Genomic DNA, 15,380 nt, shown 5'->3' with positions numbered 1-15,380 from the left:
TTGTGGAACCTTTTCAGGAGCATGTCAATATGTTCGACACCAAGGCTAACAATTCCCGTCTTCAGACAGGGATCTCTTCATATGTCTGTTGCGCGATCATGGGAAGCTCAGCTGCCAAGGCAATCGATCCTCCTTTCAACTTCGGCTTGTTGCCGAAACGTGCTGGGATGGCTGGGTTCAACAGTTTGACTGTGAGGGTCGAAAGCGGAGATAACACCAGTGTAATGCTCACCAAAGTTCGGATTCTCCTCTGGACTGCTGTCTCTTGGCTGTTCGAAGCTTTGAACAGCTTGAGTGTATTCCTTTAGGCTCGTGGAGTCTGACGAAGGGAACAAGCTATCGGCATAACTTGCTCCAATCTGTTTGACGAAGGCGGCATCGGGTCCCTGGGGTCAAATGGATATTCTTCGATGCGAATTTGACTTGGTAACATACCGTCTGAAGGATAAATCACCTTGCCACCTGGAAGAGTGATCGGTATTTTCTTAGTTCGTCTAATGTAGAAGAACTGAAGACATGTTTTCACAACCTCAGAGCCTAGATCGAGACCCCATGATAGCTCCCGTGAACAGTTCTGTAGTAGTTCTGGGGAGAGTAGCCACGGCCTCAATACCTCCTGAGCACTGTCCCTTTTAAGAGTCTGTATGGCCTGCGATAGAATGTCGTCTGATTCGACGCTCGCAATGAATACATCAGAAAAGATGCCCTTTGTAGTTCCAAGGTCTTCTCCACTCGCAGATACGATCTCGTTCTCCTCTACAAAGGGGTCGTAGTCAGAATGATAGAGGCCAGGGGTATAGCCAAGGTCGAAGAAGACATGTCTCCCAAGGGCCTTGATAGACTTGTTTTCATAGCTCATCAGTGTCAGAGGACTAAGCAAGCCCTTCAGACTACTGGCAATTGATGTACCAGTAAAAATAGGAATCCGTCCCACTTGAAGAGCTGTAGTAGGACACGATCCCGAAACTCGACGAATGCATTGGCCCTCGTTGCAGATCAACATATCGAAATGATGGCGAGTGACATAAGAGCTCACGGGGTGATATATGACAAGGACAGCGTCAGCCTTGCCCGGCGACCAGGTCTCCAGGATAGTGATATCGACTCGGGAGATATCCTTAGCGTTGACACGTGTTAACCTCTTTGGTGCATCGTCATCCCGCCTCGACTCTTCTTCTTCTTCTTCTTCTTCTTCTTCTTCTTCTTCTTCTTCTTCTTCTTCTTGCTCAGCCTTCCATCGATGTCGTTACAGACGAAGAGATAAGAGCTCTTACTCCTTCTTCATCCATCACTTTGATAGGGTCGTGTATGTCGAAAATACAATGGAAAGGCCGTTTGCGAGTTCCAGAAGCGATTCCGGGCTTCTAGTTGCTGAGAGAGCTATGGATTCGAGTTCGGGACAAGGCCGGGACTTTATTCTTGATAGAGAACATGTTGGGGGTCGAGTAGGAGACAAAATTGGTCAAGTCAGAAAAATGGTCGACGGCCTCGCAAACAGTCTGGATGATAGTCGCGACTGGACCAAGGCAGATATATGTGGCCTAAAGCACGTGAAACGACCAGATTTGATCTTGTCCTCGGAGCTGGGTTAAAAAGGTCGGGTCCTGCTCGAGGACTTGATGTGAGTATATGACGCATCATGATAGCTACGAAGGACATCTTTGTCTTACCTATGCCCATCTCATTCACAAGAATAATTGAGGTAAGGCACTTCACACATCATGTGGTTGACGATAGCATACGAGCTTCGGGCACTTTCAAGGACTTCGAGGAAGAAAAATAAAAGAATAAGAGATTCAAGATTAAGTTAGACGTGCTATAAAAAGAAGAGAGGACGGCGGTTGCGCGAGGGTGTGAAGATCGTTGATTTCGTAAAGTCGACTACAGCAGGGCACAACGTCAAATGCGCTGTGTACGACCCGTTTTGACCATGACGAAGCGGCAGCAGATGACACAGTCATGTGCGTTCTCACGTGACACTCTTCACGATCAACAGGGGAAGAAGAAAAAAAAGGGAAGACGCTGCTGGAGGTATAGAAGATATGGAAAATGGGAATTTTGGGGTATCGTAAACCTGAATGAGCGTTCAGAATGCTACTTCTGTGCATGTTTGACTTGTGATACTGATTGTTGTTACGTGTGGGAGAGCACAAGTATATCTATTATCGAAATACAAACATTGTTCCATTGAAACTGTCTTTCTATCGAAGCGCATTCCTTTCGTCAAATCTATTCGTAGTTCCGAAACCCAGGCACACTACACTGTGCCTTCTCGCCCAACATCAGAAGAGTGCTCTTGAGGTTAAGCTAAAAGGGAAATATGTTAGATGAAGGACTCAGAGAGACTACGATATGTTCTAACGATGAAGGGCTTGAAAAACCGTGAACCACTTACTTTTGTTGAATTGTGAGCCAAAACCAATCAGCAATTCATCTTGTCGTTTCTTCTTTTCATCTGCAGTCTCAGCCACCGGATAGTGAGAGCCAGTGTATCCGTTCGAGGAAGCGTTTGTGTCTTTGCCAGAGGGAAAATTGACTGAGCCATGGGTTGCATTGGCACTTGAAACATCGGATACGTTCCTGCACAAAGACAACGAGAACAATGTCAGCATGGTGCATATGCGATCGAGGATAGGGAGGTCAGGCTTACGTCTTCGAAGGCATTTTTGTGTTAATGGGTCTGTTTCGAGCTTCTGGTATGAGTCGTATCAGTTAAGATGCAAACTGTAATGAGAAAAGTCGAGATTGAGTGGTATCGACACTACCTTTTTATAACCAACCCAGCAAAATGATACAGGCATTCTTCCCTACTAACAACACTGATGATTGTCTTACCTTTGGAGCAAGGCAACTCCCAAAGGCCTGCTGATTGCGGTAAACAACATCTTTGTTTGCCGGTGTGGTCGATTTAGCATGCATTCTTGACGAAGACTACACGCCACATTCGTGGTGTAAGCAGTGATTGGCCATTGACGATTTGTATTGAGCAAGTTGTCCCACGGTTGATGATTGAAATTAGTTTCAAGTTTACGGAATAAACGGAAGGCAGAGATGAGTCTGCAATAGCTTGATTGTTGTATCCCTCATGACTCGCATACATGCGTTTCCCCGGTCAGATATCGTGGGAATTGTCTACAGAGCACTCTGATTCGGTATTGACGCTTTGTAAAGGGAGCTGATAGGCCCGTGATGCTTTGTAGCCCCTCTTCAGGTACTGTCACAGCGTCGCTACTACCCATGTCTAGGTTGGTCTGACTGTCTTGTCTTGCATGGATCGCCAACCACACTATCTTGCCCCTGCTTCTGGATGACAGCGTGCTTGTTTCCCACAGCCCATTTACGCAGCCCCACGGCTCTAGGCCTTGTGCCTGGGCAGTCATGTTTCAGACATATCAAACCGCTCGTGGCTTCGACCAACAAGAACACGATTGGCTGTTGGTTCTGTCGATGAATGTGATAGGGCTCTGACGCTTTGCTGACCCCACCCAAAATCGTCATCATTGTCCTGATTGAGGCCGAACCTAGAGCGGTCAGAGTGTCTGACCTGTTCCCAAATTCCAATAATGTTTCCCGTTGAAGACTATTGGCTATTGACGTTTTGCGAGCCCACTTTAAAGCTGGGCTTCATTAGATATTGGGTTACACGACCAAAACTGCCTTATTTGGTTCGCAAAAGAACGTATCTTTCCCAGCCTGACTTTGGAATACTTAAGGGACGGCAGCGGCAGACTCAAATCCGACACAAATCATGTTCACATCCTCATCTCTTCTCTACATCTCTCCCCTTAACCCAACCTCCAATTTGTATCTCCCCTATCAGTGCATATCAAAGCATCAGACTGGGATCTGACTACCCCAACAGTCATGCCTCGGACACCAGCAGATTTGATCAATGTCCCGTCTGAACTACTCTGGCCGTCAGATGACCACAAATACCTTTGTGCCAGCCATAAAGAGCGGTGGGAGCATCTCAAGCCGGCAATCATTGACTTGTATACTGGTGATTACGGGAAGAACAACAAACCACCTACCATCGCCCAGATTGTCTCTTTTATGAAGAACCACTATTCTTTCCATGCCGCGTAAGTTTCTTGGCAACTCCTGATGTAGCCAGACATTATTTTTCACTATTGACTGAACACTGTTTGAGCTACGCCATGTTTACAATCTTTACTTACATTATTTTGGCCAGAGCTAACGAGTATCCCCATCGTTTCCGGGCCTGGGGCGTCAGCGACCGACGCCTCACCAAAGCAAAACTTAAAGAGATTAGCTTGGCTTTGGAAAGGCGGCATATAACCGAAATGAGTACTTCCAAAGTTACACTCAAACGTGGTGCAAGGGAAGAGAAGCTTGACATGCGACGAGTCAAAAGACATCTGGGAGGCGGCACCTCTTCTGCACAAACCGAGACCATGCAGTCTGGATGGTAGGTTCTTTCTGTAACTTTATTTTCCATCTGGTCGCTCACTCTAACCAGGCTATCCTCTTGGACCTTACCATACGATGCGTTTGCCTCAACTTTGCTCAAGAACCCTGATGCCCCGTCTCCATTCGGACCACAGCCAACAACGCCGGATTATCTAAGAATCAGTAACTCGGCAACGACTTCTCCCTATGTAGAAGGGACAAATACTTCACCAAATACACAACTTCTTCTTCAGAAGGCAAGAGATGATCGAACAAGTTTATTTCTGCAAGGACGTTTCAAGGATCTTATCATTAGCATGAGTCAAGAGGATCGGAGGCAAGTCCAGTTTCCTGTGCTAATCTTATAAACATAGATAGACTGACCATCAGACTTAAACAGAATTTGTGTTAATTACTTTCACGAGTTTTACATGCAAGGCTTCCTCGCCGCCAAGAGCTGGGGATCTCCGCCATCAATCGTCAATGTACGCACACTATCTGGCTTCACGCCCTCCGCCTATCTCCAATTTCCTTCCAGTCCACTACAACCAGATGTCTCAAGTAAGGTCGGCATCGCCAATCCCCCAACCAATCTATGTCGGTGGTCTATTCATGTGAACGACATCCAATGTGAGCCACTTCCAGACCAGGAACCTGACTCAAACCCAACACCGGTATTATTTCCAGACTATCTGCATGAATCTATTTCAACAGGCGACTTTACAGAACTTCGGAATGATAATATACCTCTTTCCCATGAGACTATCGTCCACTCTTTGACTACCAATCCTGTAGCTCTTGAGATAGACTCTTGGAAACTAGCTATCATGGCCGGCAACGGCGATTTACTGTTCGATTTGTATGCCAACAATCCAGCAATAGAAGATGACCTGGACTCAATGTATCCGTACCACCTCGCAGCTTCGTATCTCAATGGAGGCGACCCGTGTTGCACAGTTTTTTCATCCTTGGTTCAGACATTGGGGCGTAAACGTTTCGTTCAGGACAACATCAACGACTTGGGACATACAATTCTAGATTCTCTACTTGTTTCTATCCTACGTTCACACACTAGTGTGCAGCCAGAAATAGTCAGCGACGAGTTTCGAGCACTTTCAAGATTCCCTGGCGAAGAAAAGGACATATGCGGCAGGTGGGACGCTGATAGTGCCCAAGTACGTGCGCTCTTTGCGCAAGGCTACGCCCGGATTCCTACGAGATGGAAGCATTCGTTTTGTCATTCCGCAGTCCAAGCGGTATGCCACAGCGCGATGTTCATATTTGGAGATCTGACCTGTGCGAACATAAATTGTCTAAGTGGTCTATTTATACGTCGCTGTACGGAATGTGGTATACAACTCAGACTAGGACCACTGCACACGCTTGTTGCAACAGCCTTCTTCCTAGCACAGTCTGGTATGACAGGGGAGACGCTTTTCGGGCCACTGGCCATTTCAGTATGCCTTATCAACATGGGTGCCAATGCCAATATGAGGGTGGACATGTCAGTTGAGGAGATTATACGGACTTCAGAAACAGGGCAGTGCCGCCACATGCCTATGACTGCAGCTGACATGATGCAGTATGTCCCTGCGAACGTTATCCAAAGCTGGAATGATACTTGTCAGGCTGGGTGGAAATGCCTTCTGCTTACACTACGTTCCGCAGAGGCTCATCCGACGTACATGTACAACATGGAAATCGACGATCCGAGCAGTTCAGAAAGTGAGTTTGAAGAAGACGGGGAACCACCGCGATGTAATATGGTTGGTCTGCATGATGGTTCAAATTTTGGGTGCCCCAATGAAACAATTGGGCTTTTATGGGCTATGATACAAGCGGAAATGGTAACATATCGAAGGTTGAAGGTCAATGACCCCTGGATCTCCAACAATTTCCAGATGCTGGCATTGCGTGCATGGCTCAAGGGTGAGACGGAAGATTGCAATACGCCGCTTGTGAGCGAAGGCATGATAAAGGCTCATTCAAAATGTGGTTGGTTTGTGGATCATAATGGGTTCCCTTGCACTTGTCCAACAGCCTCAGACATTTGCAAGGAGTACTTCGCGAACATTGACGATTATGAAAGGGCGACATTTGTTGATTCAGCATTTTTTCTTCTTTAGATACACAGTCTAGATAAATCAATAGCAGGTCTATGGTATTGAACTTATTGTACATGGGCCAAAATGCGTTGTGTTCTTTACAATACAATACTTTTGCCTCGGCTGTCTCTTGCTCGTGAAGCAAGGAAATATATAATAATACCGTCTCTGTATCAACTAGTGTACTCTGATCAAGATGTCTTACAAGTCTAAGATAAAACTTTTACCAGTACATTCTTACAAGACCTGCATGCACTCGGTGCAGTACTCTATGAAACAGCCAGAACAGGGGGCGACATAAATCATGAAAATCTCTTCGGCAACAGAAATTATTTTACTAATCTGGTCGGCGATCTTCTGCAATTTTCCCTCCGTATATCTCTCCCGTTAAGCCATGGTTAGTGACCAACCTGAGAGTTTGATGGACTAGTGATTGTCATTAGTGGAATACTTTCTCCAGTATACAACATTGGGTTAAGATGTGGCATGCTCTCCCTCTCGATCTAACGGTATATGTCGCTCTAATGAGTCACAGAAACGTTGGCATCGAAGCTTTAGGGTATCAAAATAAACAGCCTGGGAAGTTTGATCTGAGTAACATAACTGACCCAATAATTCCACCTCTTATGCTCTAGGGAGCCAGATTTTATGATACCCTGAGGATAGTCTAGCCATCTCAAGCCACGAGTACATACATAAGCTCCAATGACGAATACAGCCATGCTGACCGGCATGCAGATCTCAGACATAGGGGTTTTCAGCCTGCCCAGTGTGTCAATCATTTCCACATTGAGATAAAATTGTCTCTGGCATTCAACATCCATGTTATACTACAAAAATGGCAATTCACTCAAAATCTAACGAGTGATTGCCCGCCCAAACTTCCAGGAAATACTAGACTATTGCTTAGCATCTACGCAATATTGACAGATAATGCTAAAGTTTAACTATCGTGTTGGCCCTAACAGAGCGCGACGGCCCGTGGCGTTAGACCATCAGCTCGCCACGGCGGCACGGCCTGCATTACCAAGCGCTAAATAACGGGCTGGCTGACCGCAGGGATAACTGAGACATTGGGAGGCATTGAGGAATGATTGGCCAATTTGATATATCCAGGCTTGCTTCGTGAAAGGTTTAAGGAAAACACACGAATACAATGAAGGATTGACACTGACAAAGTTTGTCGCGTTCCATTGATAAACACGTCGGTTTGAAAGGAACCACTCCGAACGCACTTGCTCAACCTTGCTACGATATTGCTAAATACAAACTAGATTCAATACCATTCACTATTGCTCAAGTGACAATCATCTCCTCATTTATCTGCTGCCACTACCTCAAACGGGAGAGAATACGTGAGCTTTGACCGCCAATCCAACCTCAGCTCCAAGCTAGTAGAGACATGCAGAGACAAATCGGCATATGTTGCCTCGATTGGCTACCAGTGACGCATGGCTTGGATAGGTCTTGGATATGCATTCCAACGTTGACGAGACATACTGATCAAGTGTTGGAAGATGATGGAATATCGAAGTAGGTAAAAGAGGGGAAAGATGGGACAGCAGAGAGTTGAAAGAGGTGAACTATGGTCGAGTTCGAGCTATAAAAGAGTGCTTCAGTCCGGTTGATATCTCATTCTCTTCATCCTCTTCACACCTTACTCTTATACATCTTATCTATTACACACTCCAAGTCACCATGTTTGTCTACTCAGGAAAGCTCAACTGGTACCACTACGGCAAGGATGAGACCTTTGTCATCATCCTTCCCAGCGGCCCAGTCCGAGTTGGCGACAGCGTCTATCTATTCTCCCAATGGACCGAGGATGCTCAAGGCCGCAAGAAGCAAAATTGGTTCCAGACCATCACCGTCGACTCTGTAACCCAGACCGACACCAGCGATGTCACCTTTGTCCTCAAGGGATCATGGTACAACTTCACTGTCACCACCAAGGGTGGCTACAAGGACCTTTCTCTCATCATGAGAAACCCTCAAGGTGGTGTCAGCTCCCCCATGGCTCTTCAGAGAATCTGGGAATCCAAGGAGGAGCTCACAGGAACCACACGTGTCTGGACTGGCAAGTTCAAGTGGATGAACTTTGCTGAGAATGAGCCCGCCATTTTCATCGTTCCCGATGGATTTGGCGAAGGCAAGCCTATCCTGTCTATGTGGCAGTGGACCAAGGCCTCCAACGGAAAGACCAAGGACCCATCATTCCGCAACGAGGTTCAGAAGAATGTCACTGGCCTCGATAGCGACACCGTCAAGTTCTCTTACCACTCTTACTACGACATCAATTGCATCTGGGATGCTAAGACAGACCAACTTGATGTACACGTCAAGGAGAATGGTCACACTGAGGACGTTGGAGACATGATTCGCTCAGCTATTATTGAGCGTCAGAAGCACAATCAGTACGTATCATGTGCCCTCCTTTATCTTACAACCTTAACCACAGTCACAGTGACATTAACCCTGTTGAACCTACTCCCGAGAAGGGTCAGTGTGAGCTTCGCAAGCCACAACCTCAAGCTACTCTGCCGCGCATTGTCGACCCTCTGCCCTTCCCCAAGGGTCTTCTTGAGACACTTGCACATAGTGCAGCTTATGTCGACCAAGCAGGTTACCTAGCGAAGTATGCTCTTGACGTAAGTTTCCCCTCGCAGTGGTAACCATCAGACAACTTGCTTACATATTGACAGCAATTTGCCACCCTCGATGCCGACTACCACGTCGAGATCGAAAAGGTCAAGGCTAAGGACGCCGAGATCTCCAATCTCAAGAAGACGGTTGAGGATCTTACTGGCGACCGCAGCGCCGCAAAGGCCAAGGTCGAGGAGTTGCAGAAGCAGCTCGAGCAAGCCAACAAGGATGCACAAGGACTTCGCGATGAGATCGCCAAGTTGAACAAGTACATCAGCGACGATACAGTTAAGGACGAGCAGGCTCGCAAGATTCTGCAAGACACCCAAAAGAAGCTCGAGTCTCTCATGGCGGAGAAGAGCGACCTTCAAAAGAAGCTTGACGCTGCCAACCAAATCATCAAGGAGCTCAACGCACGCATTTCAGAATACCAGCGGCAGATCATCCAACGCGACACTGAGATTTCCCGCCTCAAGGCCGAAATCCACGCACAGAAGGAACTGAACAAGATCTTGACTTCCAAGAACGACAGCCTCAACACTTCCGTTAATGAGCTCAAGGGTATCCAGGCATCCCTAGAGGATGACCTCAACCGAGCCAACGCCAGAATTGAAGCCCTAGAGAAAGTCAACGAGCAGCAAAGAGACAAGATCAAGAAGGCTGAGAAGGAGAGGGATGATGCTCGTGTTGAAGTTTCATCTGCTAACGAGGAGCGTAACAATGCGGTTAAGGATTTGGAAGATATCAAGCAGAAGCTATATAAGCAAAAGATCGTTCTAAAATGAGGCCAGAGGAAATTACCTCTCAAGGATGGGATTTGTTTCCATCAAGATTGGAGGTATTGGTGGATTTTGGGGGCAGTCTGCTTGACTGCTTGGGAGCTCAAACGGAGATGGGCTGCGGATAGGGACTAGAACAGTACCAAGCGAAATAGCACTATCAATCTAAATTTTCTTTTGTCTTGACAGATTGTTTTCCTTTCCATTTGAACAGAAGCTTCTTCTTTCAATTGCATGCACATTTTGGAGTTTAGTCTCGTTACTGCACTAACAATTAGATAGGTTCTCTATGAGTGGATCTTCCCTCGTATCTTACTGTTACGGTCACACCTTTTCTCAAAGTTGTCTGAGAGGAGAATGGCACGGGTAATTGAAAGGCTGAACCCCCTGCCTCAATCTTATCATGGACATGACAAGTCGGTTCGTTAGGTGGAAGCAGGAAGAATAGTCTTATCATTTGCATGATGAGTTAGGTTTTATGTACATGCGTTAAGGGTTGGAGATGTGATGGATTGTAGAGAGCGGTCTACTCGACAGCTGAGAAGAATATGGAATGGGAAGAAGAGTTAGTTTGAGAAGCGAAACCAGCAATTTGAAAGTTAACTTTTAATAAATGAGTCACTCGATCTGTCAATCTAGTCTGACAGCGCTATTCTATATCTGGGCCAATATGTATCCTATCCGTCTAATAAACATGAGAGATCTTAGCCATATCCATTCACAAATTACAACAATCTTCGCAACAAAATTATATCGTTTGTCAAATCACATTCTCTATGAGCTGTGCATGACAGGTCCAGACTGGTTGGTCTCGGGTGAAGAAGACTTCTCAGCATCTGCTATAGCAGCCTTGCCCTTCGATCCCATGAAAGGGAAGAAGAAGTAGGGGTGGAATATCGTCAAGGTCCACACAGAGATGAGGATCATGGTTCCATCGAGGATGAGGAATGTAGTTTCGTTTTGCATGAGGGTGCTGCCCCAGCCCATTTGCATTTCAGGGATACTACCATGTATGTTAGCACTGAATATCAGCATGAAGCTTCGCCTGACTTACCGGTAAATGCAACGGATGATAATGGCAACGTAAGCGGCTGTCAGAGCAAAGACAAACATCTTGGTCTTCTTGTCGCTTGCTCTGATGACGTTGACATCTCCTCCCACGGTGTGCTCCTCGCCAGCTCTCACAGCAGAGCCGTTCTTGATAGCCTTGTGTCTTCTCCAGATATAAACAAGCATTAGACCGCCACAGAAAATCATGTTGACCAATTGAAAGACGACACCAGCAACAAGCATGCCAGATCCAACGTCGAGCAGATTCTGGTCTGGAATTTCCGAATTCGTCGCGGCTGAAGAGATACCACCACCTGCAGCTTGGATGACAATTGAGAACAAATCGGTGCCGACGAAGACCCAGGGGTACAAAACTGGCTTCATGAAACTGTATTCGCGACCGTGCCATAGAACAAGATGTTTGAACGTAATTGAGATAGCGGCGGCCACGAGTGTCGGACCGAGAATGAGAAGAACCAGCTGAATGACGAAAGCGTTGTAGACCCAGGGGTTGGAGCTCATAACGACGCGACCACAGTAGCCGACCAGTTCAAAGATGGTGCCGATGGCTAACCAAATCATGTAGGACCATGTTCGCGCTCGAATACCGAAGTAGATCTGGGGGATGAGAGCCAGCGCGTGGGCTACGACGAAGAAGATACAGGCGCCGAGGTTGAAGTAATCACCGTAGAGGGAGGCTTCGACGGGGCATCGTGCTGAGACGCCATCGGCGCAGGTTTCGTAGTTTGGAGGTTGGTAATCTGTTGAGTTTGGATTGGCAGACATTTTGGCGATGTCTTATTCTCTAGTAGAGAGAACCTAGAGAAGGGGGAGAGGACGAAAGAAGTGCGGGTCACGTATTATTTGTGTACATTGCGAAGGAGTCAGGCAGTCATCATCCGTGGGGCCATGGAGAAAACAAAGGAAGGAATGAATAAGTGGAGGCGCAGTGTAAGAGCCAAGACCTGGAGGATTAAGCGAGGTGCGTATCAATATCTTGGCGTTTGATGCTTCTAAAGACATGGGCTCAACAGTGTGATCTAGATATTCACAAAGACATTTCATCTTCTACTCTAGTTACAAGATAAATATCCTAAATTTACAAGATACAGACAATATTTCAATGCTAATAAGGAAAACAACATCAATTAATGTCGGTAATCGAACCCACCTTTAATTCTTGGCAATCGTTAAATTCTCTACGATAAGATATCGCGGAAACTTGATTAACCCCGATTGGCCGATCCCTGTCTCGTTACACCTCGCGTTCGCATTTCTGCTCGCATTTCTCGCATTTCTCGGGATCGCTTGGACAAAACAACAAGGGTCAAATGTAAGATTACGACGCAAACAGGACAATCTGACAGCGAACCCACCTGTAAGATCTCCTATTTCATCATGTGGTGAATTAATTTCTTAATGATGGTTGTAAGCAAAATAAGCATAGAAATAAAACTTTGTTAATGGTTGCCTATTTATTTTTTAACGGTGGAGGTGCAAAAGAGTTCTGCACCTGATTTATTCTTAGTAACAACATGGCGATTAGCGAGTAGATTGACTCACTTGCTTGGGTTACATTGTGTTTCAATCGGAAACCCAATTTATAACTACCTACATTTGTGAACTTCAAGCTTCAGAGCGAGGGAAAAAGTCGGTATTAAAAACTTTAGAAATTGTTTAAAACTATCAAACAACAACCTCATCTGTGACAACAAGGTTGCTTCTTGGATCCTCTCAAAGTTGTGGAAGAAAAAGTCAGCATTATTAGACTTTAGGCATCCCGAGAAACTGCCAAATACCAACATCATGGTACTCTGCACCAAAAAACGCAATACCTCCTGCATCTAATTGATATAGAATCATTTTATCCATTTAACTATCATAACTGAGATATAAAAAGTAGCATCATATTGAAGGAATGTTTGTGCTGCCTGCCCGGAATAGTATTGCCAGTGTACAGGAATACCTACCAAGTTGGGTTTCGCAGACTAACTTTTAACAAACTCTCTGAACGACAGTCCCTCAGTATCTTACAGTGAGAGTTCGTGTACATGCAGTTAATATCTGCGTCAATATCATTTAACCTTCAAGTGCAATATTTTGCCTCCTGTATAAACTAAAATCTCATATTCAACATATTTAAACAACCCTTCTCCTTCCACTTCCCATTCCAACACCTTCGTCTCATCTTCTTAATTCCAACTCGATTAGATCTTAAAGACTAATAATCTTTCTTCTCTTTATTCCTACTCAACCATCTCAAAGACTAACACCACTCAAGATGCACAAGCAAGCACCAAGTGAGCGGTGGTCATCGTATGATGGCTGGAATTGGAATGGCTTCCTAGAAAGATTGGAGTCATTCATACCGACGCTAGACATGGGAATGCTCCAGCAGCACGCTGAACTGGTTACAGGCCAGAAATGCAAACTGAGCGAGCCCTTTTCTGCTGGGCAGTACTCGGTATGCTTCGAGCTGGTCGCCGAGGACGATAGCCTGATCATCGCCCGTGTCCGGCTACCTCGACATCCTACTGTATCGTCAAACGTAACCGAAGAGGACGAACAGTACCAGGTTCAATGCGAGCTAGCTACCATGCGTTATGTGGCTCAGAAGATTCCCCAGTTAAAGGTGCCTTCTATATACGCTTACGAAGGCCCTGAGTCACAACGCGCTCTCGACGTTGGCGCTCCCTACATGCTCATACAAGGTTTCTACGGCAATTCTCTAAATGACCTTGTATACGGCGAAACGGCTCAAGGTGTTCGCACTGGGTTTTACTGTCTATCCGGGGCGGAACAGGAACATATTATAACCCAGTGGACAGCAGTCCAAGCAATGCTGGCAACCCTGACGGGCCCTCAAATCGGATCCATCTGCGACATAACAGAATCCGGTGAGCCCGTCATTGGCAGGATAGCTTCAGCTGCCATGGAAAATATTTTCCCACAGGGGCCATTCCAAAACGCTGCTCATTACTTCACCGCTGCTGGAATGGGGGCTTTGCGACGAGCAGCAGAGTACGACGACACTCCTCGGGACCAGCCGGACTTGTACAGTCTTGGTGCGATTGTCTTTCTGGATATTGTGCGACATACGCCATTATTCAAATCTGATGGACCATATCCTCTCTGCCACATGGACATGCACATGGGAAATATTCTGGTAGATGATGATTTGAACTTTATGGCCATCATCGATTGGGAGTTTGCTCAAACACTACCATGGCAGGCAATCTCCTATCCCAGGCCGTTTCCACTATGGTCATCAGACGAGAGTATCGAGAAAGTCCTGAAAGACCCCGAGCATCCTGCGCACAAGAGCGTGAAGCGACATGATGATGCTAGGAAGCTTTATAGCAAAAAGTTCGATGAGGCTGCAGCTAAGTACGCAGACCGTCCACCCCCCGATGGAAGTTATGCAAATCTTTTAAACGGAGCAGCTTCAAGAATTTATGCAGCGTTCACGGAGATAGGGAGTGATCCAGAGCAGGACCAGCATCATATCGACGAAATGTTACGCCTGGCATTCGGTTTGGAAGACGGTACAAACTGGTATATAAACAACCTAGACAATAGGTGGGATGAGGATAATTCATTTCTGCTGGCCTATGTTAAGTAGAAAGAGAATCGGTTATGTTTATAATCAATACATCTTCTTACTATGTATGTTGTTGCAGTTGAATTGCATGTCTCCTACGGACTGTTGAAATCATGTGCAAGATGCACACGTACAGGCCTGTGATCCTAAGTTCAACGACATTAAACAGATGTAAGCGACACAATGCTTCTTTGAGTCCATAAATGGCACTCGGACTATATGTATGACTGTCAAATTACAAGAATAATACCATCCTGCTCGTCGATGACACCCAAGACGGGAAATAAAAAACCAGTAATTGTGGCAAATGTGGAATATACGGTATGACATTATATGTACAGTTTAAATATGTAAAGGTTGGAGCTTAGTGCACAATATCTCTTGTAATTGTGTTCCGTAGAAAAGGAACGCGTGGCTCTGATTTCCTATAACGTTCCGCAGTAAAGCGTGGCGGGATGGCCCGTGGAGGCAATGCCACCAAGAAAACGGGCGGCATTCAAACTCCTTCTCTCCGTCAATTGCTTGTCCTCATCTTTGTACCTTGCATAACGGCCGACAGTAAGGCGAGTGATGAATTGAAGTTTCTTCAAACACATTCGTAATGCCCCCTCTAATCGGTAAAGCGTAGCCGACGGCGAACACTGTTTGAGTTGCTGGCACAATTCGCTTGTTAACTGTCGACATAATAGGATGAAGGGCCTAGTGGTCTCCTCGAGATTATTATATATTTCTGTACTACTTAGCAGAAAGCAGAAAGTCAGAGTAAACTGAAATCGGGCTTCCGTCTAAGTA

At 46.0% G+C, this 15,380-nt stretch overlaps 7 protein-coding genes across 7 annotated transcripts; 4 read left to right on the top strand and 3 right to left on the bottom strand.

Annotated features, from left to right (window-relative positions):
* Window positions 1-107: 107 nt before the first annotated feature.
* Window positions 108-1,289, bottom strand: FSST1_007099 (uncharacterized protein; the record flags this gene model as incomplete). The annotated part of the gene is made up of 3 exons (XM_083236677.1): window positions 108-386; window positions 455-1,231; window positions 1,275-1,289. 3 exons carry the CDS (start codon window positions 1,287-1,289, stop codon window positions 108-110), a joined length of 1,071 nt encoding a protein of 356 aa, XP_083083060.1.
* A 1,018-nt stretch (window positions 1,290-2,307) lies between these two features.
* FSST1_007098 (uncharacterized protein) lies at window positions 2,308-2,664 on the bottom strand (the record flags this gene model as incomplete). Its single annotated transcript, XM_083236676.1, has 3 exons — window positions 2,308-2,345; window positions 2,396-2,580; window positions 2,651-2,664. 3 exons carry the CDS (start codon window positions 2,662-2,664, stop codon window positions 2,308-2,310), a joined length of 237 nt encoding a protein of 78 aa, XP_083083059.1.
* A 1,200-nt stretch (window positions 2,665-3,864) lies between these two features.
* FSST1_007097 (Clr5 domain-containing protein) lies at window positions 3,865-4,778 on the top strand (the record flags this gene model as incomplete). The annotated part of the gene is made up of 3 exons (XM_083236675.1): window positions 3,865-4,082; window positions 4,193-4,429; window positions 4,481-4,778. 3 exons carry the CDS (start codon window positions 3,865-3,867, stop codon window positions 4,776-4,778), a joined length of 753 nt encoding a protein of 250 aa, XP_083083058.1.
* Window positions 4,779-4,841: 63 nt separating this feature from the next.
* On the top strand, window positions 4,842-6,536 carry FSST1_007096 (uncharacterized protein; the record flags this gene model as incomplete). The annotated part of the gene is made up of 1 exon (XM_083236674.1): window positions 4,842-6,536. One exon carries the CDS (start codon window positions 4,842-4,844, stop codon window positions 6,534-6,536), a length of 1,695 nt encoding a protein of 564 aa, XP_083083057.1.
* Window positions 6,537-8,213: 1,677 nt separating this feature from the next.
* On the top strand, window positions 8,214-9,943 carry FSST1_007095 (uncharacterized protein; the record flags this gene model as incomplete). The annotated part of the gene is made up of 3 exons (XM_083236673.1): window positions 8,214-8,929; window positions 8,974-9,163; window positions 9,218-9,943. The coding sequence occupies 3 exons, from the start codon at window positions 8,214-8,216 to the stop codon at window positions 9,941-9,943; spliced, it is 1,632 nt and encodes a 543-aa protein (XP_083083056.1).
* Window positions 9,944-10,711: 768 nt separating this feature from the next.
* Window positions 10,712-11,773, bottom strand: FSST1_007094 (RTA1 like protein-domain-containing protein; the record flags this gene model as incomplete). The annotated part of the gene is made up of 2 exons (XM_083236672.1): window positions 10,712-10,940; window positions 10,992-11,773. The coding sequence occupies 2 exons, from the start codon at window positions 11,771-11,773 to the stop codon at window positions 10,712-10,714; spliced, it is 1,011 nt and encodes a 336-aa protein (XP_083083055.1).
* A 1,594-nt stretch (window positions 11,774-13,367) lies between these two features.
* On the top strand, window positions 13,368-14,609 carry FSST1_007093 (uncharacterized protein; the record flags this gene model as incomplete). Its single annotated transcript, XM_083236671.1, has 1 exon — window positions 13,368-14,609. The coding sequence occupies one exon, from the start codon at window positions 13,368-13,370 to the stop codon at window positions 14,607-14,609; it is 1,242 nt and encodes a 413-aa protein (XP_083083054.1).
* Between the last annotated feature and the right edge of the window lie 771 nt (window positions 14,610-15,380).

This window comes from Fusarium sambucinum, chromosome II, assembly GCF_050947815.1.
Source record: "Fusarium sambucinum isolate potato_lamoka chromosome II, whole genome shotgun sequence".
Classification (NCBI taxonomy): Eukaryota; Fungi; Ascomycota; class Sordariomycetes; order Hypocreales; family Nectriaceae; genus Fusarium; species Fusarium sambucinum.
Note: the sequence above shows the minus strand (reverse complement) of the source record. Positions and strands in the feature narration are given on the sequence as shown.